At 41.6% G+C, this 26220-nt stretch overlaps 1 protein-coding gene and 1 long non-coding RNA gene across 6 annotated transcripts; one reads left to right on the plus strand and one right to left on the minus strand.

The window, feature by feature from the left end:
• Nucleotides 1-194: 194 nt before the first annotated feature.
• LOC137297080 (urocanate hydratase-like) lies at nucleotides 195-21247 on the plus strand. Of its 5 annotated transcripts, none has more exons than XM_067829056.1 (21): nucleotides 195-262; nucleotides 1317-1667; nucleotides 3785-3915; nucleotides 4640-4793; nucleotides 5448-5576; nucleotides 6781-6842; nucleotides 7232-7298; nucleotides 7843-7986; nucleotides 8272-8423; nucleotides 9318-9426; nucleotides 10754-10824; nucleotides 11918-12015; nucleotides 13089-13197; nucleotides 14648-14736; nucleotides 15375-15445; nucleotides 17509-17607; nucleotides 18056-18155; nucleotides 18684-18765; nucleotides 19264-19312; nucleotides 19497-19547; nucleotides 20183-21247. In XM_067829056.1, the coding sequence occupies exons 2-21, from the start codon at nucleotides 1542-1544 to the stop codon at nucleotides 20321-20323; spliced, it is 2034 nt and encodes a 677-aa protein (XP_067685157.1). In that variant the 5' UTR covers nucleotides 195-262; nucleotides 1317-1541; the 3' UTR covers nucleotides 20324-21247. The 5 variants fall into 5 exon arrangements, with proteins under 5 accessions (XP_067685157.1, XP_067685161.1, XP_067685160.1 ...); XM_067829060.1 differs by having other exon boundaries at nucleotides 200-262; nucleotides 1454-1667; XM_067829059.1 differs by having other exon boundaries at nucleotides 209-262; nucleotides 1392-1667.
• Nucleotides 21248-23455: 2208 nt separating this feature from the next.
• Nucleotides 23456-25917, minus strand: LOC137297097 (uncharacterized). The gene is made up of 3 exons (XR_010957685.1): nucleotides 25832-25917; nucleotides 24161-24272; nucleotides 23456-23583 (listed from the first exon to the last, which is right to left on the minus strand). It is a non-coding gene; the product is annotated as an uncharacterized lncRNA (long non-coding RNA).
• Nucleotides 25918-26220: the final 303 nt, after the last annotated feature.

Here is a 26220-nt window from a genome sequence, read left to right on the forward strand (position 1 = left end):
CTTCTCTACATAGCTGTATTTTGTGGATGCCGTTGAGGCTATAATACCTGTACGGCTGACATTCTTCTCGAAATTATCAAGGGAATTACACGGACATTTTAGATTTTTGGTTGTCCTGTCCTTATCTCTAACGTCCACGGGCAACGGGCTATTTTCCCAGTTAAACGCAGTTCTAGATGTGCCAGTGCATAGATAAGATAAGTTATGTAGAATCACGCACCTGTCTCCTGCCCTTCATACGGAGACCATCTCACTTGCTCAGGTAACTCACGATATAATCATGTTTTACGCAGAAACTTGACAATTTTATTATTCATCAAGAAAATCAGGTATGGTTCCGTTATATGGGAAGGAACATTACGCAGTCTGGTTATTCTACCAAAACGTATATATAGGCCAACCTGTGGCTTCATGTTCACCGAAATACTGTCCTACAAACGCCGTTCATGTGTGTTTTCAAATACGAGTTTCATAGCGATTATTTCGTTTGTTCTTATTTGTTTGAAATATAATATTTATATAGTACATGTATGTATGTATGTATGTATGTATGTATGAGTGTGTGTTTTTTTTTTGTGTGTGTGTGTCCAGCCGACTCCCCATCCTTTTCTCTGTCTGTCTGTCTGTCTGTCTTCATCTTGTTTGAGCTAAGCATGGAGTAGGTTAGTTAGTTTATTTTGACGGCTCTGTTAGCAGCATTTCAAATATAAGCAATATCACGGCAGGGGACACCAGAAATGACCGTCACACATGAATTAACTGCAAGTGGGGAATCGAACCCGGTCCCACGACGTGACGAGAGAGTGCTTTAACCACTAGGCTATTCCACCGTCCCTGATTGTTCAGATAGTACTTAAAAGACATAAAATCTTTTCCAAAACATGCCAACCAAACCTTGTGAACAGAAATATCTCCCAGTAACAACTTCCTAACATGAGCAGACTCATACTTATATTCAGTGAGTGAGTTTAGTTTTACGCCGCTTTTAGCAATATTCCAGCAATATCACGGCGGGGGACACCAGAAAATGAGCTATACACATTGTACCCATGTGGGGAATCGAACCCGGGTCTTCGGCATGACGAGCGAACACCTTAACCACTAGGCTACCCCACCGCCCCATATGTATTTATATTCAGCAACAGACAGTTGGTGTATAAACGTTCTTTATAAACTTTGAAGTGATATCATGGTGAGACCCTACTACGCTTGTTCAGGGCCTTGATGGCAATGTCTACCATCATGTATTCCGAAATGTTTTAGTACTTGAATCTACAGTTGTTGAAATGAATTGTTTATTCTATGTTGGTGTCAAGGTTGTTGCCCTGTGGGTGTTGTTGACTTCAATTCCTACAGGCGCTTGGTCTGTCATGCTTATCGTGAACCCGTAGATCTGGACAAGGATTAGCGTTGGTCGGACTAGGAGACTAACCGATTACATGACACTCCATAGCGTGGTCCCACAGTGATAACGGCTGGAAGAATATATACCGGTGTCTTCAGTCTCATCAACAGGATACTTGACACAGACCGACTTGACGATGTCCACACTGAAAGAACTGTGTATGGGACTACCCCTACACCCTCTCCCTGCCCGCCGCGACAGGGACGACTCTGTACCCCACGCACCTGTCCTGACCCCCAGTCTCACACTGGAGGATCAGAGGGTATGTATCGTCACGTGCTGCCTCATATATGTCTCAGATATGTTCCAATTCATACTGTGTTTTTCTGGTTATAAATACCTGACCTCGTTAGAGACGTATTGTTCCTTCTTTCCTTTTCATCACACACACAGTTTGGTGATTGATTGAGTTTCAGTTTTACGTCGCTTTTAGCAATATTCTAGCAATATCACGACAGGGAACACCGGAAATTCACACACTGTACCCATGTGGGGAATCGAACCCGGGTCTTCTATATAACAAGCGAAAGCTTTAATTACTAGGCTACCACACAGCCCCCGAAGTTGATCACATACTCGCAGGCCATTCCAATGACTTGAATCCGGTAAAGTTGCAGAACCGATTTGTTCAGGCTTGTCAAATAATTATACTATTTACAATATTATGTTCAGTAATTATTCGTTTAGAATGTCCCCGATTGAAATCTCTGCAAGTAGTGCACAACACAAGCAGTTAAATTACCATGTGGACGCTATGTTTGGTTGGACAGTAAGCACTGACACTGAAAAATATGGGGAAAATATGTTCAAACTGGTTTATATTGGCTATTATAATAGCATAATGGCCCTTCAGATTTATGGTTTGATGAGATTAATATATTGTTCATTGTCCTATTTCCATCAGAGTCCAATGTGCAAATCATAAACATGTTTGACATCTTGAGTAAACATTAGGCTTCTGATAGCTGATTCTGTATATGTCCTGATAACAGATTGCATAAAAGCCCCGATAACTGACACTGTACAAGGAGTAATAACTGATGATATGCAATTCTCGACAACTGCTTATGTACAATTTCTGACAACTGATTATGCAAAATTCCTGATAACTGATTATGTACAATTTCTGACAACCGAATATAAACAATTTCTGACAACTGATCATGTACAATTTCTGACAACTGATCATGTACAATTTCTGACAACTGATTATGTACAATTCTCGACAACCGATTATGTAGAATTCCTGATGACTGATTATGTGCAATTTCTGACAACTGATCATGTACAGTTTCTGACAACTGATTATGTACAATTCTCGACAACCGATTATGTAGAATTCCTGATGACTGATTATGTACAATTTCTGACAAGTGATCATGTACAATTCTCGACAACTGATTATGTATGTACAATTTCTGACAACTAATTATGTAGGAGTACCGATAACTGATTATGTACAATTTCTGATAACTGATTATGTACAATTTCTGACAACCGAATATAAACAATTTCTGACAACTGATCATGTACAATTTCTGACAACTGACCATGTACAATTTCTGACAACTGATTATGTACAATTCTCGACAACCGATTATGTAGAATTCCTGATGACTGATTATGTGCAATTTCTGACAACTGATCATGTACAGTTTCTGACAACTGATTATGTACAATTCTCGACAACCGATTATGTAGAATTCCTGATGACTGATTATGTACAATTTCTGACAAGTGATCATGTACAATTCTCGACAACTGATTATGTATGTACAATTTCTGACAACTAATTATGTAGGAGTACCGATAACTGATTATGTACAATTTCTGATAACTGATTATGTACAATTTCTGATAACTGATCATGTACCATTTCTGAAAACGGATTATGTAGAAGTCAACAAGCGTTACCTCCGGTAACATTTTGTGATCAATACAAACATGTGTGAGGGGTTATATTATTCAGTGAAGCCTCAAGGTTTTTTAGTCTGACTGAACTTGGACAGAGAATTACTTTTTGTGAACAGCCAACAGTAGAGTGAGTAACGGTGTTCGCTGCCATTAACATTATTCTATCAATATCATGGCGATGCAGCCATTATATGAATACATCACACATCATATGAATACACAAGACCTTAGTAAGTTGTCTAATGTACATTAATTAGGGGTTGCACATTCTCAGTAACGTACGGACAAAAAAGTACGTTTTGGGGTTGACTTCCATCGGAGATTTGGACCCACGTTCAGCGGGACTCCCACAATCACCCGCCATATGGGATAGAACTCGTATTTTTGTAGTTAACAGTATATCCGTTTTCCTGAAGAATGTATAGCGTTTCCGACCTCAGATATTTGTTTGTTCCGTGGCTTCAGTTGGCTCTGGAGAACGCTCTGCGTTACTTCCCCCCTGGCCTTCATGATGTGCTCGCCCCGGAGTTCGCCCAGGAGCTTCGAGAGTATGGACACATCTACATGTACCGCTTCAGGCCTGATGTGGAGATGAGGTGAGTTCGTACGAGGATGTCGGATATTTATCGAATGCTTCCGTAGAACCAGATTTGGGTCATGTACTACTCTCTTCCCCCGTGAAGATCCGCTTAGAATTGATCTTCATTAACCCATGCTTGTCCTAAGAGGCAACCAGGGCTCGCTGACTTGGTTGACTTGGTTGACATATGTCATCATATCCTAGTTGAGTAGACAATGCTCATGCTGTTGATCACTGGACTGATCCAGACTCCATTATGCAGAGACTACGGCCATATAGCTGGAATATTTATGAGTACGACATTAAACTAAACTCACTCACTAGATCTCGCTCTTCCAACGTTTGGATATATACCTATGTCAGATACTAGTAATCATCAAAACATGAAGTCAGATGAGTAAATGCGAAAAACGCTGATTGGAAACATTTAATAGTACAACATGGACGAGGCGGTTCATAGTACAACATGGACGAGACGTGACCTGATCCTGTGATTGTTCAATTTGTCTATGCGTGTGCGTGTCTGCTACATTTGTTTTGTTTTGTTTAAATTCAAATTTCATTTCGCACCGAATTTCTCAGCTGGGACACAAGAAATGGGTTCCACACATTGTGGAGAATCAAATCCGGGTCTTCGGCGTGACGAGCGAACGCTTTAACCACTAGACTACCCCACCACCCCGCGGGGATTCATCGTGCCCCATCGCATCGAGTGTTAAATGCACGGTTGTATGTTTCAGAGCCTACCCTGTCGACGAGTACCCGTCTAGGAGTCGCCATGCCGCCTCCATAATGCATATGATCATGAATAACCTTGACCCTCACGTGGCACAGTTTCCTCACGAACTCATCACATATGGTGGAAATGGACAAGTATTTTCTAACTGGGCCCAGGTATAGTTGATATGTTATTGCGTAATATATCTCGTTATGTCAGGTCTGGCTTTCTTGGTGTTTGATTGAGTTCAAATGCGGGGCATCTTTCATTTCCAACAACTTAAGCCCAAGTCAAAGTTATAATTCCTTCTACGATATTCAACTCCGTTCGTAGTTATTCTTCATTCCTTATCTGTTAAACCCAGTTTGTAATTATCCTCCGACTCCTGGACATTAAACTGAGCCCTTGCTTTACCTTCCTTTAATAGACGTAAACCTAGGCCATAGTTTACCTTCCTTCGTTAAACATAAAACCTAGGCCTTAATTTCACCTTCCTTTTTGAGGTAAAACCCAGCCTGTATGTCCCCTTCTTTCGTTAAACGTAAAACCTAGGCCATGGTGCACCTTCCGTTTTTAGACGTAAAACCCTGGTGTCAAGCTTCACGATCCTCTGAAGTGTTAACTCCAGAGTATTGAATTCTCTGTCGACTCCAGTAGTTAGTGCAGTTCCGTTGTATAAATACCCAATGTAGGTTACCATATTTGGTCCCTGTAACTACTTTTCTTCAGTGCGAAAGTCTGTGGATTGTGGACAGTTTTCTATCCGAAAAGTTTGGCCTACTGGTCTCGTCACCCACTGTAATGACAGTTAAATATATTTGCCATTGCAGTTCTGGATCGTGATGAGCTACCTGTCTAAGATGACAGATGACCAGACGCTGGTGCTGTACTCCGGACACCCCATGGGGCTCTTCCCCAGCAGCCCCTCCTCCCCCCGACTCGTCGTGTCGAATGGAATGGTGAGTCTACACCACCACACTGGCTGAAGCACTTGGCCCAATCGACATTAATTAATCTTCTTCAATTTCAGTGTCTAAAGTAAAGTTCATGTCTTTTTTCGACTTCATGTCTACAGTCAATCGGACACATGCAAGGTCTCTGTGCACCAAGTCACTGTGTGTGCTTTTGTATCTATGATATACTCTTAGAAAAGCAGACGAACTGTACTTTCAATGTCCGATTGTCAATTTTCAGGTTTACAATTTTCAGTCAGTAGTGTGTGATTTTACCCTGAAAAACCCCTGACCATGCACAGATGCAAGAAAATTATCAGAAAAAATGGTCTACAGTGATTTATTGACTTGTCTGAAAAACGTCAAGATTCATAATGACACCCCATGCACGTGTAGGAGGCTCCCACGTTGTGCACGTGCTTCCCATGCGTTGTGTTTGCGTGTAGTGATAACGTGAAATGATGCTGCACAAACAATGTGTCTCAATAGGTTTTTTTCTACCAGACTTCAAAGTTCAGGTTCCCCTACTTTTGTAAGAGTATAATATAGACACTGGTGGCAAAATATTCCATACCCTACACCTCCAATCCCAAAATTACCACATCCCAAACACCACTTCCCACGGGGGTTGATCCCGTACAACAGTGCCATTTACTATTACAGTTATAGTCTGTTTGCAGTGAAAACGTACCGATGAATTTCACTTTAAACATAAAAGTAAATCGAACGAAGTGAAATTTAAATTGCGAATCCTCAGAATTTTAGTCAGTTTAGGATAAACATTGGTTAACAAACGATCCTAGTTTCAAATCGCTGTTTTTGGTTTGTATAACAAGGGGGTATGCTCATTAAATGAAACACCGAGAGCAAGTAGGGTTTGTCAAAATTTACGCCCAACAAGTACCGAACGTGGATTAGTTTCACCCTTTCATCTACTTCGCTTACCCTCATGTAATACAAACCATATAAAGATACGAAAAAACAATTATTCCCACCCGTACCCGTCCAATATCAAATGACCTGGCATTACAAACCCAGCTTCACAGTGAGCGCATTGTTCCAACACACCAGTTCTCTGTACAATCTCATCTGTAGGAACATTTCAACAATAAGCAATAACATTATAATCTCATCCCTACCCCTGCAATATCGAATGGCCATTTCCTTGAAAACACTCATACACTTATGAAACTTCATTTGTTTGATTCAGGTGGTGCCCAACTACTCGTCTCGAGATATGTATGAAAAGATGTTTGCACTTGGTGTTACAATGTGAGTACAGAACAGTCGGTGTTTAGTCCTGGGAGATAAAAACAAAACATCCCTAATGTATTTAGATATACTAGTAAACAACAAAACATTCTTATTGGACTCATTGTGAAGCCGCTTGAGCTAGTATAGGGATTAAAGTCTGTTACATAAATCACCGATTTGTATCCTTGAGAGGTGAGTGAGTATGGTTTTACGCCGCGTTTGGTAATATTCCCGTATTATCACGAGGTCACCAGAAATGGGCTTCACACAGGGTACAAATGTAAGGAATCGAACCCGGGTGCTCCTAGATTGGAATCCCTGCAACGATGAATGATGGACAAATACCCAGCCACCGATCATGACATGTTTTATGATATTTCCACTTGGCGTGACACCCGGTGTTTTAGGTACGGGCAAATGACGGCAGGGAGTTTCTGCTACATAGGACCGCAGGGCATCGTTCACGGTACCACGGTGAGTTCTTCACATTCTACAAGATGGATATCTGCACGTGCAGGTGGTGCCACACGTCACTTGTGTTTGTGTGTGACTGAGATAAAGGTACAAGTTTAGACAACTTGTAACATTGAAATATTGTGGTCATGCTTATTCTGAATGAAAAAAAACCCCGAAACATCACTCAACGTCGAAAAGAAGTTAGATAAACTTACTACAGTCATCAACAAAGACAAAATGAAAATTGTTTCTGTAACGCTGAAATTGCACAGGAAGTTTAGGGTTTTAATTTGCGAACTGACAAAGATTTAAAGATAGTATACTATATACCTCACTTCACTCTTAATGATTAACGGAATCGGGTGGTCAGGCTCGTTGACACGTATCCCAATTGCGTAGACTGTCATGCTGCAGAGCACTAGACTGTCTGGTCCAGACTTGATTATTTACAGACCGCCGTCGTATAGCTGAAATGCTGCTGAGTGTGGTGTTAAACAACAAACCAACCAACCAGCTAATGTTAATGTTCCTAGACTCTTGGTTGTGACACATATGTTTGCAGCTGACTGTGCTGAACGCGGCCCGGAAGCACATGGGCACCAACAATCTGGCTGGCAAGGTGTTTGTGACGTCAGGCCTGGGGGGAATGAGTGGCGCTCAGGCGAAGGCCGCCGTCATCTGTGGCTGTGTCGGAGTTGTGGCAGAGGTATGATGTCCATATGTATAAGTTAATTTTATACATAAACTTTACAATTTATTTGTGTGTAAACCTTCTTAGTAAATTCTTGTACTTTGGGGGTTGTCCGCCATGTAGCTGGAATATTGCTCAGTTCGGCGCAAAACTGAACTCACTCACTTTTGGGTTGTGTCCTATCTGGGATTAGAACCGCGATGGCTGAGTGGGTAAGTGCTGGTGTCACCCGAAGTGGTGTGCTGAAACAAATGCTAAAAGTGGCGTAAAACTAAACTCACTCACTCACTGTTTGTCCAGGTGAGTCTGGAGGCGATACGGAAGCGCTACAATCAGGGCTGGCTCATGAGGATCACTGATGACCTGGACGACTGTATCGCCATGATACGTCATGCGCGGAAAAAGAAGGAGGCGTTTAGTCTTGGTTACCATGGCAACATTGTCAGTCTCTGGTAAGGTTTGTAAACGACTGCGATATAAGTCAAAGCCGCAATATTTTAGCTATAAAGTGACGAATGTTTTTTTACGATGGTTTAAATAATTATCAGGTCTTATGTTGTCGCTGTGACTATATCGCTGTGACTATGCATAAAGTAAACTTCTACTAGAACTTCTTCATACAACGATTTCAAGAAATGACATTCAAAGCATGTTCAATGCTTATCCTCATTCCAAGTATATCGCGTATGAATGTAACAGGTCCATTGATTTTATTCTTAATGCACCTGTTAAGATGTGGGTTAGATTGGGTCTTCAGCAACCCAAACTTATCTGAAGCCACAAAGATACGGATTACACTTGTTCTTCAGCAGCCCATGCTTGTTTCCACCCGTGATGTTCAGGGTTAGACTTGCTCTTCAGTCAGTCTAAGTAAACTTATCCTCAGTACTTTTCGTTACACTCCACTACTCCAGTGGTGGAGTGTAACGAAATACACTGAGACTAAGTTTACTTACACTGTGTCTTCAGCAGCCCATGCTTGTTTCCACTCGTGAACATATGGGCTAGAATTGATCTTCAGCAACCCACGTTTGTCACGCTAGTCAATATCTGGGTTAGACTTGATTCTTTCTGCAACCCTTCTTGCCGCGAGAGGCGACTAACTTGATCGGGTGGACACATGTCATCGTGACCCAATTGCATGGATCGATGCACATGTTATTGATCACTGGATTGTCTGGCCTGGACTCAATCATTTACACATCGCCGCCATATACCCGGAATATCTAGTCATCGAACCTGGCCGCCCAATCCCGTTAGTCGCCTCTTACGACAAGCCTGGCTTGCTTAAGATCAGTTCTAACCAGGATCTTCACGGGTCTCAGATGGAGTTCCATGTATTTCAGGGAAAGACTGGCAGAAGAATATGAACAGACAGGCGACCTACTGGTGGAGCTGGGGTCAGACCAGACGTCGTGTCACAATCCCTTTTTGGGAGGGTACTACCCTGTGCAGGTAACTACTACCCCGTGCAGGTAACTACTACCCCGTGCAGGTAACTACTACCCGTGCAGGTAACTACTACCCGTGCAGGTACCTACTACCCGTGCAGGTACCTACTACCCGTGCAGGTAACTACTACCCCGTGCAGGTAACTACTACCCTTGCAGGTAACTACTACCCGTGCAGTTAACTACTACCCCGTGCAGGTAACTACTACCCTTGCAGGTAACTACTACCCGTGCAGTTAACTACTACCCCGTGCAGGTAACTACTACCCCGTGCAGGTAACTACTACCCGTGCAGGTAACTACTACCCGTGCAGGTAACTACTACCCGTGCAGGTAACTACTACCCGTGCAGGGTACTCGTAGACATGGCAGGAAGTTCATACGAGTAATACGAGAGAGAGCAATGGCGTTTATCAACATCACTTACCTGTAACACATAAATATACTGAACAATACAATTAATATTTCGGAGGTATTGTATGCTTGCAAATATTTAACCTTACTTTCCTGTTCAGTGTACATTCTTATTTGGGGCGATGGGTAGCCTAGTTATAATTCTGTGCGATCGGAAAGCTTGTGTTCGATTCTCTGCATGTGAGATGTCAATGCGGTACTCCCGGCGTTGTACATGTACTGATATGACATCGTTACAAGCGACTGAAAATACACTTTTAGACCACCGGAGGTGTATGTATGTATTCCCATAACGTTAACTGTAGTCATTGTAAAATGTTAGTATGTTGCTGGGCTTAGATTATCGAAGCTCTCTTAGCGCTAAGATAGTCGTAAGTTATGTTAATGTGTGGCACTTACCACAATCTTGACGCTAAGACAGCTTCGAAAATCTAGGCCCTGGAGAACATGCTTGCTGAAAGTACATGGTATGCGGATGTATAGTATATCATTAAGGATGTGTAGTGAGTGAATGAGTTCAGTTGTACACTGCTTTATGCAATATCCCAGCAATATCACTTTGGGGGACACCAGGAATGGGCTTCATACATTGGACTCTTAGATAGTTCGGTAAACTGCGTACACAACGAATAACACACTTATACCGAAGTTACAAAGAAGTGTTAGGGTGTCCCCGCAGCTACCGTTATTGCGAAACAGAATGTATGGTCTATTTGAGTATGTTACATCCGCAGTTAAATGTATTTCTCCAGACTATCAGCATATATGTCCTTGACCTTTAGCTTCGTTTCGTTTCGGAAGTGACGTCACCAATTACTTACTGATCATATAATTTCTAGGGTGGTTGTCATAGCGGTACGAAGATCCCCTGGTTTATCGAGGATTAGATGACATGAAATGTATGTTGTGTTTCTTAGGTGGGGTATGACGAGGCTAGAGAGATTATGCACACGGACCCAGGAAGATTCAAGATCTTAGTCCAAGAGAGGTAATTATTACTCGCCCGTTGAAGATACTGCAGTGTAATATTTTTACTTCAATATTACACGAGTGTAATTAGGAGATAAACATACTGTGTTGGGAAATCAGAGGTATATTACGAAATTATAATAGCTCTAAATTTGATTTAAAACCGAACGCGTAAACACAATACGTTTATCTCCACTCTACCATTACCGTGTTATTCTGATTTTAAACAAATACTTAACATGTTAAAAAATCAGACGTATATAACGTGATTATATAACTCTGGATGACTTTGATTAACCAATCACAATCCAGTATTTACTGAAGTCATGGTAGAATACCGCCTGACGTATGACGTTGTGACGTCACAATGCTAATGTTGATGTCGCGATTTTACTAGACCTTGCTTGACTTGAAAGCTGAGAATCCCCACACTGCAGGCAATTTCGCTGCAGTTTCTGTCAATTAATGTTGGCGAGTAATAAACAGAATACTAAACTCACTTTCGTGAAATACCATTTTCATTAACTCGTTTAATAAAAATGGAATTACACGGAAGGTCGTTTAGTATCCTATATTTACTACCATAGTTGAACAGGTTTATGTCTAAGAGGACTAGCTTCATGTGGTGCTGGCTAAAACCGAGCATAAAACTGGATTCGAACCTATGTGTATCCGGACACGACCAAGGGATTCAGTATGGCGCGTCTCAAACCCATGTCTCTTTAAGTGTCCACAAATGCAGAAATTCGTCAAAATGATTGTGTGAAATATGTCTGCAAATACATACAGCTGAGCGGTCGGTGTGTTGGTGGGTGAATGACTTCAGGCTTCAGGTCTCTTTCAAGCAATATTTCAGCATAACCACGGCTGGTAACACCAGAAACGGGCTGAACATAGTGGGGCATCGAACTCGGGTCTTCGGCGTGCCCTGCGAATGTTTTTACCACTGGGCTGTCCGAACCGGTGGGCGATGCGCTGTAAATGTCAATTCTATGAATGTCTTAATGTCCTCTAAAATGTTGGGTTTGTTATATTTTGCTGAAGTCAACAAGAAATATCGTGTTACCCAAGTGGATGTAGCCAGCCATTGATACATGTCTGTTTCTTTTTAGTCTCCGGCGTCAGGTAGCGGCCATCAACCGGCTGGCAGATAGGGGAATGTCATTTTGGGACTACGGCAACGCTTTCCTACTTGAGGCCAGCAGAGCAGGTAACGACATCAGTGACATTGTGTTCTCCATCGTCAACACTTACATGCGTATCAGCTACATAGTCTTCCCTTATCTTCATCCTCGTCAGCACATTCATCCACATTTCGAAACAAAATCTAGCTAGATATCAATTTTTAATATTTTCCTGCCATTAACAGCAAAAACATTATAATTTGAGATAATAGTTGGTGTATCATCAGTTATTCCTTCGCACATACAAAGGGTTGCAAACAATTTGGCTGGTTAACTGACATAGCTCATGCTTGTTATATATGTCTCCTTCTGGTCCGGGTTAGAACTGATCTTCAGGAACCCATGCTTGTCGTAAAAGGCGCGTATCGGGATCGGTTTGTTAGGTTCACTGACTTGGTACTCCAATTGCATCGTAGTCCAACTGCATCGTAGTCCAACTGCATCGTAGTCCAACTGCATCGTAGTCCAATTGCATCGTAGTCCAACTGCATCGTAGTCCAATTGCATCGTAGTCCAATTGCATCGTAGTCCAACTGCGTCGTAGTCCAACTGCATCGTAGTCCAATTGCATCGTAGTCCAACTGCATCGTAGTCCAATTGCATCGTAGTCCAACTGCGTCGTAGTCCAACTGCGTCGTAGTCCAACTGCATCGTAGTCCAACTGCGTAGACCGATGCTCATGATGTTGATCGCTGGATTGTCTGGTTCACGCTCAATTATTTATAGGCCGCCTCCACACAGCTGGAGTAATACTGAGTGCGGCGTAAAACAAAACTGACTCACTCACCTTTTAGCCGAAGTGGTGGAACAGGTGACTGTGGCTCGATGAAGTCAATATGTAGACCTACCTCTCCGATGTCTGCCATGAACCTATAAACCGTAGATTTGAATGTCATGTTTGCCTAATCAGTCATCATTTAAGGATTTTCTCCCCAGCGACAAGACGTAAACGATATACAGTTTAAAGTGTCGTGAAGTTAACCTCACAGAGCATTCCCTCAGTTTGATAGGCACATGTCAGAATATCCTTTCATAACAGATACATTAAATGGGTTCTCCCCGCACAGTTTCTTTGTAACAGAATGACGATGTTGCACAGGTGCCGACGTTGGACGCTGCGACAACATGCACGGCACCGCCTTCAGATTCCCGTCGTATGTACAAGACATCATGGGCGACATCTTCTCGCTGGGCTTTGGCCCGTTCAGGTAACCATTTTATCCCATAGCAGGAACTCATATCCACAACAGACATCCATTTTGGCCAACCGATCCCCACTGTTGTCTCTGTATCAGTATCACTGGTTTAGTGGGGTTGCCTACTGGTGAAACGGTTCGCTATTAACGTTTAAGACCGGGTTCGATTTCCCACATGGGTACTTTGTGTGCAGCTCATTCCTCGTCACCCCTCCATGCTGCTGCTGAATTATTGCTGAAATATTGCTGAAAGTGGCGTAAAATTATACTTTACATACCTCGATCGATCCGTATTTATCTAAGAATAGGCCTGTAGAATATACCTGAGGTCTTTCGGGCTATTGGCGTGCCCAAATAAGTGTCCAGTGGTATAGCTGAATGTCTAGGTTCAGGGTGTGTTCACGTATCTGTGTAGATGGTGCGATTTACCATACGGCTTAGTACAGATGGTGAGGTCAGGTGAGGTGAACTGTGCTCTGAAGTCGTACTTAAGAATATTTCTCACATTTAACGACGTTATACAGATGGAATCGAAACATGAGGAAGCCAATCTTCCTCCTGTAAATGAGACTGACACTAAACCCTGACAACAGGTGACACAACAGATGCAATGGATTACAACGTATTTCAGTAGAATAAGGAGGTTTGGGTGTAGACCTCGATATCGTTGTTATCCAAGACTAAATCATGAATGTAGTATACAATGTATAAGAGGTAACTGAAGAACAGTCGCACGAACTGAAGGCATGAGTGAGATGACAAGGGAAGCAAATAGCATTGAGTGAGTGAGTTTTGAGCAATATTCTTGTTATAATTGAGTCTGGACCAGATAATCCAGTGATCAGGAGCATGAACATCGACCTGCGCATTTGAGATAACATGTCAAGCCAACGAGCTTGACCACCCGATACCGGGAGTCGCCTCTTACGACGAACATGGGTTGCTGAAGGTCAACTCTAACCCGGGTTTTCACGGGTTGAGGTAATGACAAAAGGGTAATATCGAAACAATATGGTGGACAAGGAACACTTGATGAGGAAATCGATGTGTCAGGGTTAAGTATGCAAAGTAGGGTGAGCTTGTCGCTTAATGAGACCTTGCATATTAGGCAATCGGAAGGATGAAACAGCCTTGATGTCTGCAAATGTTGAAGAAGATTTGAACCCTTTGATATTGTGATGGTATACCGATATGGTCGGACATAGGCGATTTATTGACTGATTTGATTGGTAAAGTTTTGAGTTCGTTGGTCAGGACGAGCTGGTTCCACAGAACGATTCTAGCGCGAGAACTGTTGCAAGCCTATTGTTCAAGAGTTTCAATCCTTGATCCTTGTCTTGCATGTCTGGACAGTACGGTCTTAGTATATCCTATATTGTAGCTGGTACCCGACCAGCTATACCCTTCCTTACAGTATATGTGTACAATGTGTATGTATAGAATCCCTGTCTTCGTCCTCCAGGTGGGTTTGTGCATCCGGGGACTCCGAGGACCTTGACAGGACGGACGACATCGCCGCCAATGTCCTGGAAGACATCCTCAAGGAGGAAGGTAGGTAGTCGGCATAGATGGATGACGGGGAATCCACAATAGCATAGCATCTTCTTTGTGGCTCCTGGTCACCTCGATGTGACCTGGCCAAAATAGTACTAGAAGGGGCGTTATATTCCTCATTCACTCATTCACTTACTGGCCCAAACTAACCCTACTCACTCACTGGCCTAACCTCAACCCTACTCGCTCGCTCACTCACTCACTTGCCCAAGCCCAACTCTACTCGCTCACTCACTCACTCACTTGCCCAAGCCCAACTCTACTCGCTCACTCACTCGCCCAAACCCAGCTCTTCTCACTCACTCGCTCACACCCAACCCTACACGCTCATTCATTCAATTTCCCAAACCCAACTCTACCTAATCACTTGTCCTAATCCAACTGTACTCACTCACTCACTCGCCCAAACCCAACTCTACTTGCTCACTCACTCGCTCACACCCAACCCTACTCGCTCACTCACTCGCCCACACCCAACCCTACTCGCCCACTCGTATAAATCATAGCTACTCACTGATCTAGTGTTGTGAGTGCGGCCGCGTGTTTCCTTTGTCAGGTAAACGGAAAGATGTAATATATATACGGTATAACACTCCGTGTCTTCAGTATCTATATATCTGCATACACTATTCCAGTGCCTGAAACAGTTAAACAGTTGTACCAAGACAATCTCCGCTGGATCAGAGAAGCCTCTCAACACAAGCTGGTGAGTTGTCCGTCTACCTGAGGTTTGTTTTGGTAATGCTTCAACACTAGCTAGTGACTTGCAAATCTTCTTGGCGTTTGTTGAGGGTAACACTGTCAAAGGTGCCTCAATACAAGCTGGTGGAATAAATGTTACCGGGGGAATGCAATATTGCATCATTTAAAGATATACAGGTTATTTGATTTGATATATATTACACTGTTTTACGAAAAAAATCTTTTCACATCCATACTTTATTTTGCTCAGAAGAGTGAGACAGCATGACATTCTCTACATATGGTCGCTGTGTGAATTGGAAGGCATGTTCTTTCGTTCATAAATATCATCAATATATCGTGTATGTTTATAACGGTGGCATGACGGTAACCATAGAAAATATTTTTTTCATTATTTTTAATTGTAAAGATCATTATTTTTTATGTAAACTACAATAAATGGCAAGTGAAACATGAAACCGTATCCGCGACAGAATGAACACGTGTGTTGATCAATTTGTTTTTAGTTTACGCAGGTGGTACTGACAGAACCTGTAGCTGTAGACACTGTACACGTTGGAAGGTATACTATTTGCGTGGTGTATTGTTATTATGTTAGGATCCTATTAACCCTGAAGAAATGAACCTGTGAAACAGCCATCAATGTAGATGAATGTAAATCATTTGTCCTACGTCTGTTGTGGCAGTCAACAACAGACTGTCACGTCGTGCGTGACACCCATGCTTCGTCATCGCCTGTACATACTAGGGCTGGTCAAAATGTTCTAAGTCTACATAACTTCTAGATTGGTGACACCAACTAATCTTAGGAGTGCAGTATTCACGAATAGCGTCTGACTCTCTGACAAATCTGGCAGATTCTCCAGAATCATCAACCCACCAGCCCCAGTGTCTGACTGAATATTTCACAATGTCTTTGTGTGAAGTTGTTAATTGTGGCATGTGACACTTGTTTGCTGTATATAAATCATATAATGTTAAAAATTACAATGTCAGTTATAAGAAATGGTAAATCTAAAATGTTTAACTTAATTCTGTGGGTCCTGTGAATATTCAGTGGGTCAGACAGACATCTGAAACTTACAGGACCCAATGTCCTGTTACTCTGAAACACCATCGTGAACACTGGGAGTGTTGTTGGACAGCGTTCGTCATCAGCTCCAACAACAGCGTTCGTCATCAGCTCCAACAACAGCGTTCGTCATCAGCTCCAACAACAGCGTTCGTCATCAGCTCCAACAACAGCGTTGTCATCAGCTCCAACAACAGCGTTCGTCATCAGCTCCAACAACAGCGTTGTCATCAGCTCCAACAACAGCGTTCGTCATCAGCTCCAACAACAGCGTTCGTCATCAGCATTTCGAGTTATTTTACTCAAATAGATCAGCTAGCTCGAATGCAACAGGTCCTTGAAGCATTCTGGGGTATACATACGACTAGAGCAGATTTGAGCTCGTCATTACCGCCGTAGCGTTTTCCACGGAGATGTTCCTTCAATTTTTGAGACAGGTGAAAGTCGTTTTGGGTCAGGTGAGTATGGAGGATGAGGAAGTTCTTGGAAGCCGCATTGATGTACTGCAGACTTTGCCAATCGAGAGATGTGAGACGAAGCATTTTCATATAAATATAACCCCAGCCCTCAACATCTCTCATGTTGTACTCATATGTATACCCCAGTATGCTTCAAGGACCTGTTACTTTCGAACTAGTTGATCTATTTGAGTAAATTAACTTGAAATACCGATGAAGAACACTGTTCAACAACACTTCTAGGATTAGTAGGTGTCACTAATATAGAAGTTATGTAGGCTTAGAATTTTTTGGCCAACCTTCGTATGATCTAAAGGGTAGTCAAAACTGAGACAGAATATCATTATGACATGTTTCGGTCGTAGGTTGTTCATGATATCAGTCATTCGATTGCCTTGCATCGAAAAGTCTACCCAGTGACTGATATTATGAACAACGGCCACTTACAGACCAGTGTCGCCGTGAACGACGTCAAAGAACAACACGTGCCTCCTGTCATCAGAGTATCTGATCAGAGTATCATTATTCTGGTTGCAGGTCGTGGGGTCACAAGCTCGGATATTGTATTCGGAGCAGATGGGGCGGATTAAGATTGCACTGGCTTTCAACAAAGCGATTGCAGAAGGGCAGATAAAGGTAGGCAATTATATATGCAAATGAGATGGATAGATATAATGAGTAGTGAGTGTATTGGTGAGATGGATCGATGTATTGACTATTGTATTGATGAGATGGAGAGATGTAATGACTATTGTATTGATGAGATGGAGAGATGCAATGACCGTTGTATTGGTGAGATGGAGAGATGTAATGACAATTGCATTGATGAGATGGAGAGATGCAATGACTATTGTATTGATGAGATGGATGGTTGTATTGACTATTGTATTGGTGAGATGGAGAGATGTAATGACTATTGTATTGATGAGATGGAGAGATGTAATGACTATTGTATTGATGTAATGACTATTGTATTGATGAGATGGAGAGATGTAATGACTATTGTATTGATGAGATGGATGGTTATAGATAGTGTTCCCGGGTTAAGATTGAGGATGGTCATACATGTTCTACATGCTTGCAGGGCCCGGTAGTATTGAGCCGTGACCACCACGACGTCAGTGGTACAGACAGCCCCTTCAGGGAGACGTCCAACATCTACGACGGGTCATCCGTCTGTGCGGGTACGTCATGTCTATGTGTGGACATTGTTGGTTTATTGTTTATCGCCGCACTCAGCATTATCCCAGCTATGTGGCGGCGGTCTGGACCAGACAATCCAGTGAGCAACAGCATGAGCATTAATCTACGCAATTATGATCATAGAGGAGGACAAGGTTAGATTCCCTAGTGAGTACATTGTGTGAAACCAGTGCTACCACTTTCTCCAAAAATAGGTGTGACCAGGGCCCAGTGCTAAGACATTACTACCATGGTTTAACTGACTTACGATAGACCCTGTGCCGGTATCGCATGTAGAACGATGACCACGGTGCCCTTGCATATAAAATGAAACCTTAGTGCTACGCCTGTTTTAAGTCTATATAAGGCATGGGATTGACGATCACTAAGATCGCGACCACTAAGATTGCTTTGCGCAGTGACACCCTTCGCGCTCCGTCAGCGGAGATCAAACACTCATTGTTGTTACTAACAGTGTATCTGCTTCAGGATTTTCAGTGGATAAACTCACTTTATTCTTGACTATACAGATATGGCAATCCAAAACGTCATCGGCGACAGCTTCCGTGGAGCGACGTGGGTGGCGATACACAACGGCGGTGGTGTTGGCTGGTGAGTCGCTTCACATTTTCTCCGTCAAGCCAACCGGTGTATATGGAGTCAGAAAACAGTTAACCTATATCACACGTCAGTACGGCTTTGGCGTATAATAATATATGTACAGGTCTTTTATAAATCCAATTTTGGTCATGCATCCTCAAGGCAAGCTAGTAATGACACATGGCCTAACACCTCACTATCTCACTATCTACCGTGAGTAAGTGACAAACCCTGTTGGTTTTAACGCTGTCTAGAACTGGTATTTCCAGCTATATCACAGCGTTCTAATTTGATGTGAGAGGAAAGTCACTGTAGAAGTTTGATAGTTTAGTAAAACCGCCGAGTTATTGTTGGGTGCTGAATCCAAATCAGGGATGCAACTAGCAGAAGGATTTAAAGGAAACCGCAGTTCAGCGGATCCTGACATAACCAAGGCCGCTAATTGTGTGTGGGCTATATGTGACCCCTTTGCCATGAGATAACTGAATTGTGTGATCCTTCTGTTCCTAGGGGAGAAGTCATCAACGGCGGGTTTGGTCTCGTCCTCGATGGCAGCCTGGTAGGTATCTTTTTGTTATATACATGGATGAATTGTATACTAGTATACAACGTTGATTTGGAATACAATTTTGCGGCAAGCGGCACCACGGAGGAAGGTGACGTACTGATCGGGGTTTTGTTTGATACAATATTTATGTGGATACTTCTGTCGCCCTGTCCTCACACAAATGTTCTTGTTCCAGGACTCGGCCTTGAGAGCCAAGCGGATGTTATCTTGGGACGTCAGTAACGGGGTAAGAAGGGTAAACAGGGTTAAAATGGGATTAGCGTCGAAAAATTATATCCTACTTATCGATTGCTCATTATCTACGAATATTTGGGCCAATCAGAGACATACTTATCAACTGCTTAGAAGATAGGCTACTTTCATTTTCAGATATATCATGATCGTGTGTATCTTTACTGGGACAGATACAATGTGTCGTGAAATTAGGACCCTACGTATAAACAAACGTTTGGATATACTAGTAACTTATTCATATATATGGTGTGTGTGTAGGTATGTGTGAGTGCATGGTACATGTGAACTTTGATAGTTTTGTATCGGTTCGTTTGTCTGGGTAGTATTGTTGTGCACTTCTAAACATAACGTGCTTCTCAGTGCACATCGATGTCGTGGCTCGTTCCCCGATTTTTCATCAAGTTTTTTTTTTCATTTTTAGACGGTCATGATAAAGTCACAATCAAAACATTTTTCATTATATTTACACCTTTTTCTACCTCATACTTCCTTCACGTCAGTGTATCGCTAAGCGACGCCATAACATCCGTATGAAGAATGGAGTCATGTTATACCTGTACTTTTCGAATATTCAGTGGAGTTCGTTTTTAGGTGAAAAAAATCTTGTTTTAAAAATCTGTTTTTCAGGTGGCCCGTCGCTGCTGGTCCGGCAACAGCCGTGCTGAGGAGACAATATGTCGGGCAATGGAGTCCGACCCCAAGTTGAAGGTCACGATACCATATCACGTGAAAAACCCAGACATTATCGACAAGGCTCTCAATGGCTAGTGTCAACTCGTGAAACTCGTGAAATCCAAAGATATTTACACTGAAACATACTCCATCCTGCCATATTATATTACATGTCTCATATTACAGCTGACCATTATAGTACACATGTTCCACCGCCATACGTACTTGTATATTGTTTAAAGCCATATTCGGAAATAATCACTTATATGACTGTGATCTGTTATGTGAGCATGGTCGCTTGACCACGAAGCATAGAGATACCTTAAAACGACATGAAGCAGGTCACAAGAACAGTCGATCCATGTAGATTGGCAAACCACGCTTGCTGTGCTTTATTTCTAGAATTGGTAACCCTTGCTTGAAATACAATAATCCTGGAGTTGGTAACCTATGCTTGTAATACACTAGTTCTAGGACTGGCAACCGATGCTTGTAATAGAATAATAATAGAATATTAGCGGCCCAAACTTGTGATGCCCTAATTCCAAAATTGGCAACCATGCTTGTAATGCAATAATTCATGAATTGGCAACCATGCTTGAAATGCAATAATTCAGGTATATCACAGCTTTTTAAACAATCGAGTGTGCACCAAACAACCCAATGATTGATATCATAAGCATCGGTCTACGCAGTCCGGATACAATTACAATATCGATCTAGTCCATGAGAACAGCCCCGCACGAATGTAGGAAGACTGGTAACGTTTCTCTCCGCTGCCCACCCCTGTTTGTGCTACAGTTTGCCTGTGTTGAGAACAACCGCCACGTACTGCTAGTCGCCCCTTACTGGTATGGGTGGCTGGATTCTTCCCCAGATTTTCACTGGTTGGTTGTATGTATTGACGGATGGTGGAGGAGCGTGGTGTATCCACACAAATATTGACCAGGTCAGCTTGTTTCTTGTGTTCATCGGCGGTAATGTCAAATCCTTTACTGTAATAAAGTAAACATGCGCGAAGCCAATGTTGTTTTTGCAATGTACATCAAAGGCGGATCCAGAGGGTAGAGAAGGGATGCTCACCACTGACTCATACTCCGGCCATAGTGTTAACATAGAAAAGCGGGTAGTGTACTTTACTACTCACCAGTTGAAGTTATCACTGTTTAATAATTTTACAAATTTATTACACATTGTACCATAACATCGCGTGATGCCGTACGTATGAAGTATTTTGCATTTATGATGTCACAATGCTAATACCTCTGTCACAATAGTTTACACCTTGCGGAAAGCTGAGTCATCACACTTGCTAAATTCTTAGGAAGGACGTACTTTGCTCGATATTATTTTGCTAATATTGGATGTGTGATAAATGAAATACTAAACTATGTCCAGTGTAACACCATATTTATGAAACTCGCGAATGGTAACCGTATCACCCTAACGTGATGGAGGTTTTGATAAAGACTGGGATAACTTGAGATCAAGTGTTCAACAACTTGGGGCATAACTAATTAAGACAGAACCATATGTAGGTCTTAAGTTCTTTTCCTTGCTAAAGTGACAAAAACTTGTCTGGGATCCTATAAACAAAGCTAAAAATTCATGTAAATAACTTGTGTCACGTTTAGTAATTCTCTCCAAATTATGTTTGGTATGACCAGGTTGATTACTTATAATTAAGCACTGGCAATATGACAGCAGCCTGTCAAAATACTCATATACTTCAGCATGTAATAAGTCTAACCGTAGAATTTCTTGAAATCTTTCTTTCTGCGCCAATTTTGTTCAAATCTGAAATGTATGTTAAACAATACATGATTGCCAAAGTTTAGATTTTTATTTTTCAAACTTACTGGCCAAACAGTGCTTCGAATCCCAGGGAGTGAAATAACCAAAGCACTGTCATACTGACAAAGCATTTACTGTGCATGACAGACAAACGTAAACATATTCATCAGAATATAACATATCCAGATGCACCAGTAAACTAATTTGCTAAAGTCTGTCCACCTGCAGGGCCATCAGACATATCCACACACTGTGAGTGATCCCACCCCATAATGTTTTCATATACTGAACAAAACATACCAGTAATTGTGATATTGAATGTTTTTGTAGTGTATACTAAGCACAAAACTTCATCAACATATCCACACATTAATGATCCATGACAAGATTTGTTGAGTGCACATTTATAAATCACACCAGAATTCAGCCTCAAACATTCCTGTTTTCATAGGGCATGTCCTGAAGACAAGCACACCATATTTCACTAGTCCTCATTTTACAGCTAGCCCTACTAGAACATGACAGCAATGTTTACTTTATGAACATTTTGTCAGTTTTATTCAGTTCAAACTGGTACCAAAACTGCAGTATTGTTGGGTGCTTCCAAATTTAAGAATTCAAATACTACATGATTATCATTTAACTGTGAGGTTTCTTTGTTTGTGGGGTAACACAGCTCTCAGCAATATTCCACCTGTAGGAGTCTAAGACAATCCAGTGATCAACATCTCGAACATTGATATATCCAATTTGGAAATGATGACTTGTGTCAACCAAGTCAGTGGGCCTGACCACCTGATCCCATTAGTTGCCCTTTATGACAAGCATGGATTCCTGTAGACCAATTCTAACCCTGACATTCACAGATTTTGTCTGTAAGGAAGACCATGAAAGGATTCTTTCTTATCCTCAGTAGAGTTCAATTAGCTGTCCAGTATCAGTACCAATGCCGGCAATACTTATTCATCGTACATGTTATGACTATCTGAACACTGAACAGAGTTGGAATATGTACAGATGGAATACGCTATCACAGTTACTGTAGAGTGGTTGAGTGAGTGAGTTTAGTTTTATGCGGCACTCTGCAATATTTCAGCTATATAGTGACAGTCTGTAAATAACCGAGTCTGGACCAGAAAATCCAATGATCACCAGCATGAACACTGATCTGCACAAATGAGAACCAATGTCAACTAATGTTGCGTTATTAAGCTGCTGATGTGATGAACATACTTATCAGGCCATTATCTCTCTTGATTCAAGAAATGTTACAACTTAACAAGTCGGAGAGAGTGATAAAATTACAAAATGACCCCATGATAATTCACTATCCAGTTGGGCCAGTGACTGTGGAGATTTACTGGCTAGTGGCTATATCGCACACTGCCCCAGATCTTCATGGGTCCTGTGACAAAAACAAATGTAACCACTGCACAAGTTGTCACATGTTTATACACAACATGTACATCACAGATCTTGCACACACATGAATTCAGATTGTTCTACAATGCAGGCGTTGCCTCTCGATACAGTCTCTCGCCAGTAATGTCACAGAATTACAACTGAAACAGAAATTGGCGTATGAATGATATTGGCAGTAGTAGTGGCAGTAGTAGTGGTATCATCAAGATGAACAACAAATTCATCCTTAATTACAGTGGGTATTGTATCATCATCCTATTCTAATGGTTACCATGCACGGTTTCAGATGTTGATGACCACCTCCACTGTTCAAATTGCTATAAACTTTACATTTTCCCGCTTGTGCGATTCATTTTCACCTTGTGCTATATGAAATCAGCTAGGCAGGGTCTATGATAGGAAAACAACCTTGATCAAAGACATTAGCAAAAATGATTCTAAAAACTTAAACTCAAATCGTATCTCAGACTAACAGTGATTTTCCAACAGACAAATGGCACTACTCATAAAGCTTTAATTCTTATGTGCCACTGACATGTTACAAATTTGTATAACACTTCTTACTGACCTTTTGTAAAACAACCATTATGCAAGAAAATGAACCATGCTTAAAACTCTAACCCCAAATCATGCAATTCCTGAAAATCAAATTAGGATTCATAGCAACATTTCTTATGGAATCTGTGATGCTTAGTTTTAGTGGGCAACTGGACAAACCTGCTTCAACATGTTTCAAGACGTTGGCAACACCTCTGCAGCTTCTACTGCAGCTACCTCCCTTGCAATATAAACAGCGCCACAGAACACGACGACACTCTTCACAAGGGACCTGCAACAGTTATTGTGTTATTAGATGTGGAGGAATACACTTGAGTCACATTAAAACGAGGCAGAAGCAATGATGTGGAAAATCATCTTTCAATTTGAACATAAACTGTTAATAACTAAATAAGTAAATGATAAAGTGTCCGCAGCTTATTCCATGGCAATGTGTACAGAGATAACAGTACACTGAGAAGAGAGTGGGCACAATCGATAATCTACTAAAGTCTGATGACACAAGGCACTGTTTCGCCAATGCTTTTGTTAGCAAAGTTTCACACAGTATGTCATGAGGTATTGTGTTCTAATTTGTTAAGTTTGTGCTGAAATTCTAATGAAACCTAATTCAAAGATCACATGCTAATCACGTGATGACACAAAGACCTCACTGGATTCAAAGTATGTTTTGATCATAACTATAATCTGGCATCAGTAGTGTCTAGTTGTAACAGTGGGTACTTCATAATTAATTCCATCATAAGTAATCCTAATTAAATCACAAATAAGTGAAACCTTCAGTGCAGTCCTAATCTGATTACACTACAGCATTCCTTTGATTCATGCCACACAGAGTTTGACACAGCGGTGCTCGACTGTATTGTCACTAACAATATCTTATCACTTTCCTTTCAATTACAAGCCCCTGTGATACTGGGTACACCAAAAGACATATCATTCTGTCAATGAGTTTATTTGACCCCTGATTTATGATTGATCAAACAGCATCCTTTACCTATTTATCTTTAATTCTGTCAGCTTTAGTTTTCAGCAAACTGGAAAGGTTATTGATGGCACACCTACTACAGATACTTACCCAAAGTATGTATTAGCATACAGAAAAGACCCCAAGCCATAATCAAAATACTGAACAGTTATACTGTTTTATCAGAGACCACATACCGTTATATGGTCTCTGGTTTTATGAAATACATTCCATTACAATATAACAAATGGTTATGAAAAAAATTAGAAACATATGAAGGTAGAGAAAACAAACTTTCACAGTGAAGTACATATCAGTAAATATGTTCATTTCAGAGACTATAGTTGTTAGTCTAACATAACTGTACAGCACACTCATAATTCCAGAACAGAGTATTATCATGTGCAAACTCCGGAAATTAGGTGAACTGGCATGCGGGTTGTGGAATATGGGCTCGTTCAACGTTCAGAATAAAGATACTGTTTGTTCTCATACAGACACTGAAGACTCAACATTTGCTAAAATGGCTGGAATAATCTGTCGTACCCTTGTCGACAACCCCTGCACATCAACCTGAGAAATATGGACAAACATGAATTCAGCTAAATAACCAATATTCAAATAGTGGTTACAACAAACATAGATCTATATGCATGTACTAAGAAACAACAGCACGAAGTTTACTGATCAGCCACTAGCCAGCGATTTCACAGGGGTGAACGAATTCTGAGGCAATGAATAACTTATAAATGAATGGCGATTTAATCCGGCTTTCAGGGAAGGCGTACTTCTCGTGTTGCTCCGAATTCAGTTTGGCTGCTACCGAATCTGTAAAGCAGATACAACACATATTAGATACAAACCATCTGAATGGGTCAGTCCATAAACTCTTTGCGAATGATACAACCGCAGACGCCATGCTTGTGGGATTAGTTAGGCATTCGGAAGCAATCGGTAGTTTTCAACACGTCACCTTATATCGGAACAAATCCGAGTTGCCCTAGCTCATGTGAGATAGCTCCGATTGAGGAGGAAACAAGACTGGACTGAGCGCCCGTCTACACGCACATTGTGCACAATCACAAGACTAGTTTAATATGTGAAGCGTACGTACAAGCAAAGACGCATGAGAATATGCTTCGAGTTGGTCGAGTTTGGACAAATTGCAAAATAATTACGAAATGAGGATTAATAGGCAGGGTTGCTTGGTTGTTTAACGTTAAGCAAAAAGACTGATTGTGAACATTTGTCA

This window comes from Haliotis asinina, chromosome 9 (genome assembly GCF_037392515.1).
Source record: "Haliotis asinina isolate JCU_RB_2024 chromosome 9, JCU_Hal_asi_v2, whole genome shotgun sequence".
In the NCBI taxonomy this organism is placed as follows: domain Eukaryota; kingdom Metazoa; phylum Mollusca; class Gastropoda; order Lepetellida; family Haliotidae; genus Haliotis; species Haliotis asinina.

What these genes read in the sequence shown, in the direction of transcription:
- LOC137297080 (XM_067829056.1), top strand. Translation starts at nt 1,542, where the DNA reads ATGTCCACACTGAAAGAACTGTGTATGGGACTACCCCTACACCCTCTC. An exon ending in GGCAACATTGTCAGTCTCTG is followed by an intron (nt 8,424 to 9,317) that starts GTAAGGTTTGTA and finishes CATGTATTTCAG; the next exon opens with GGAAAGACTGGCAGAAGAAT. An exon ending in AGACATCCTCAAGGAGGAAG is followed by an intron (nt 14,737 to 15,374) that starts GTAGGTAGTCGG and finishes ACACTATTCCAG; the next exon opens with TGCCTGAAACAGTTAAACAG.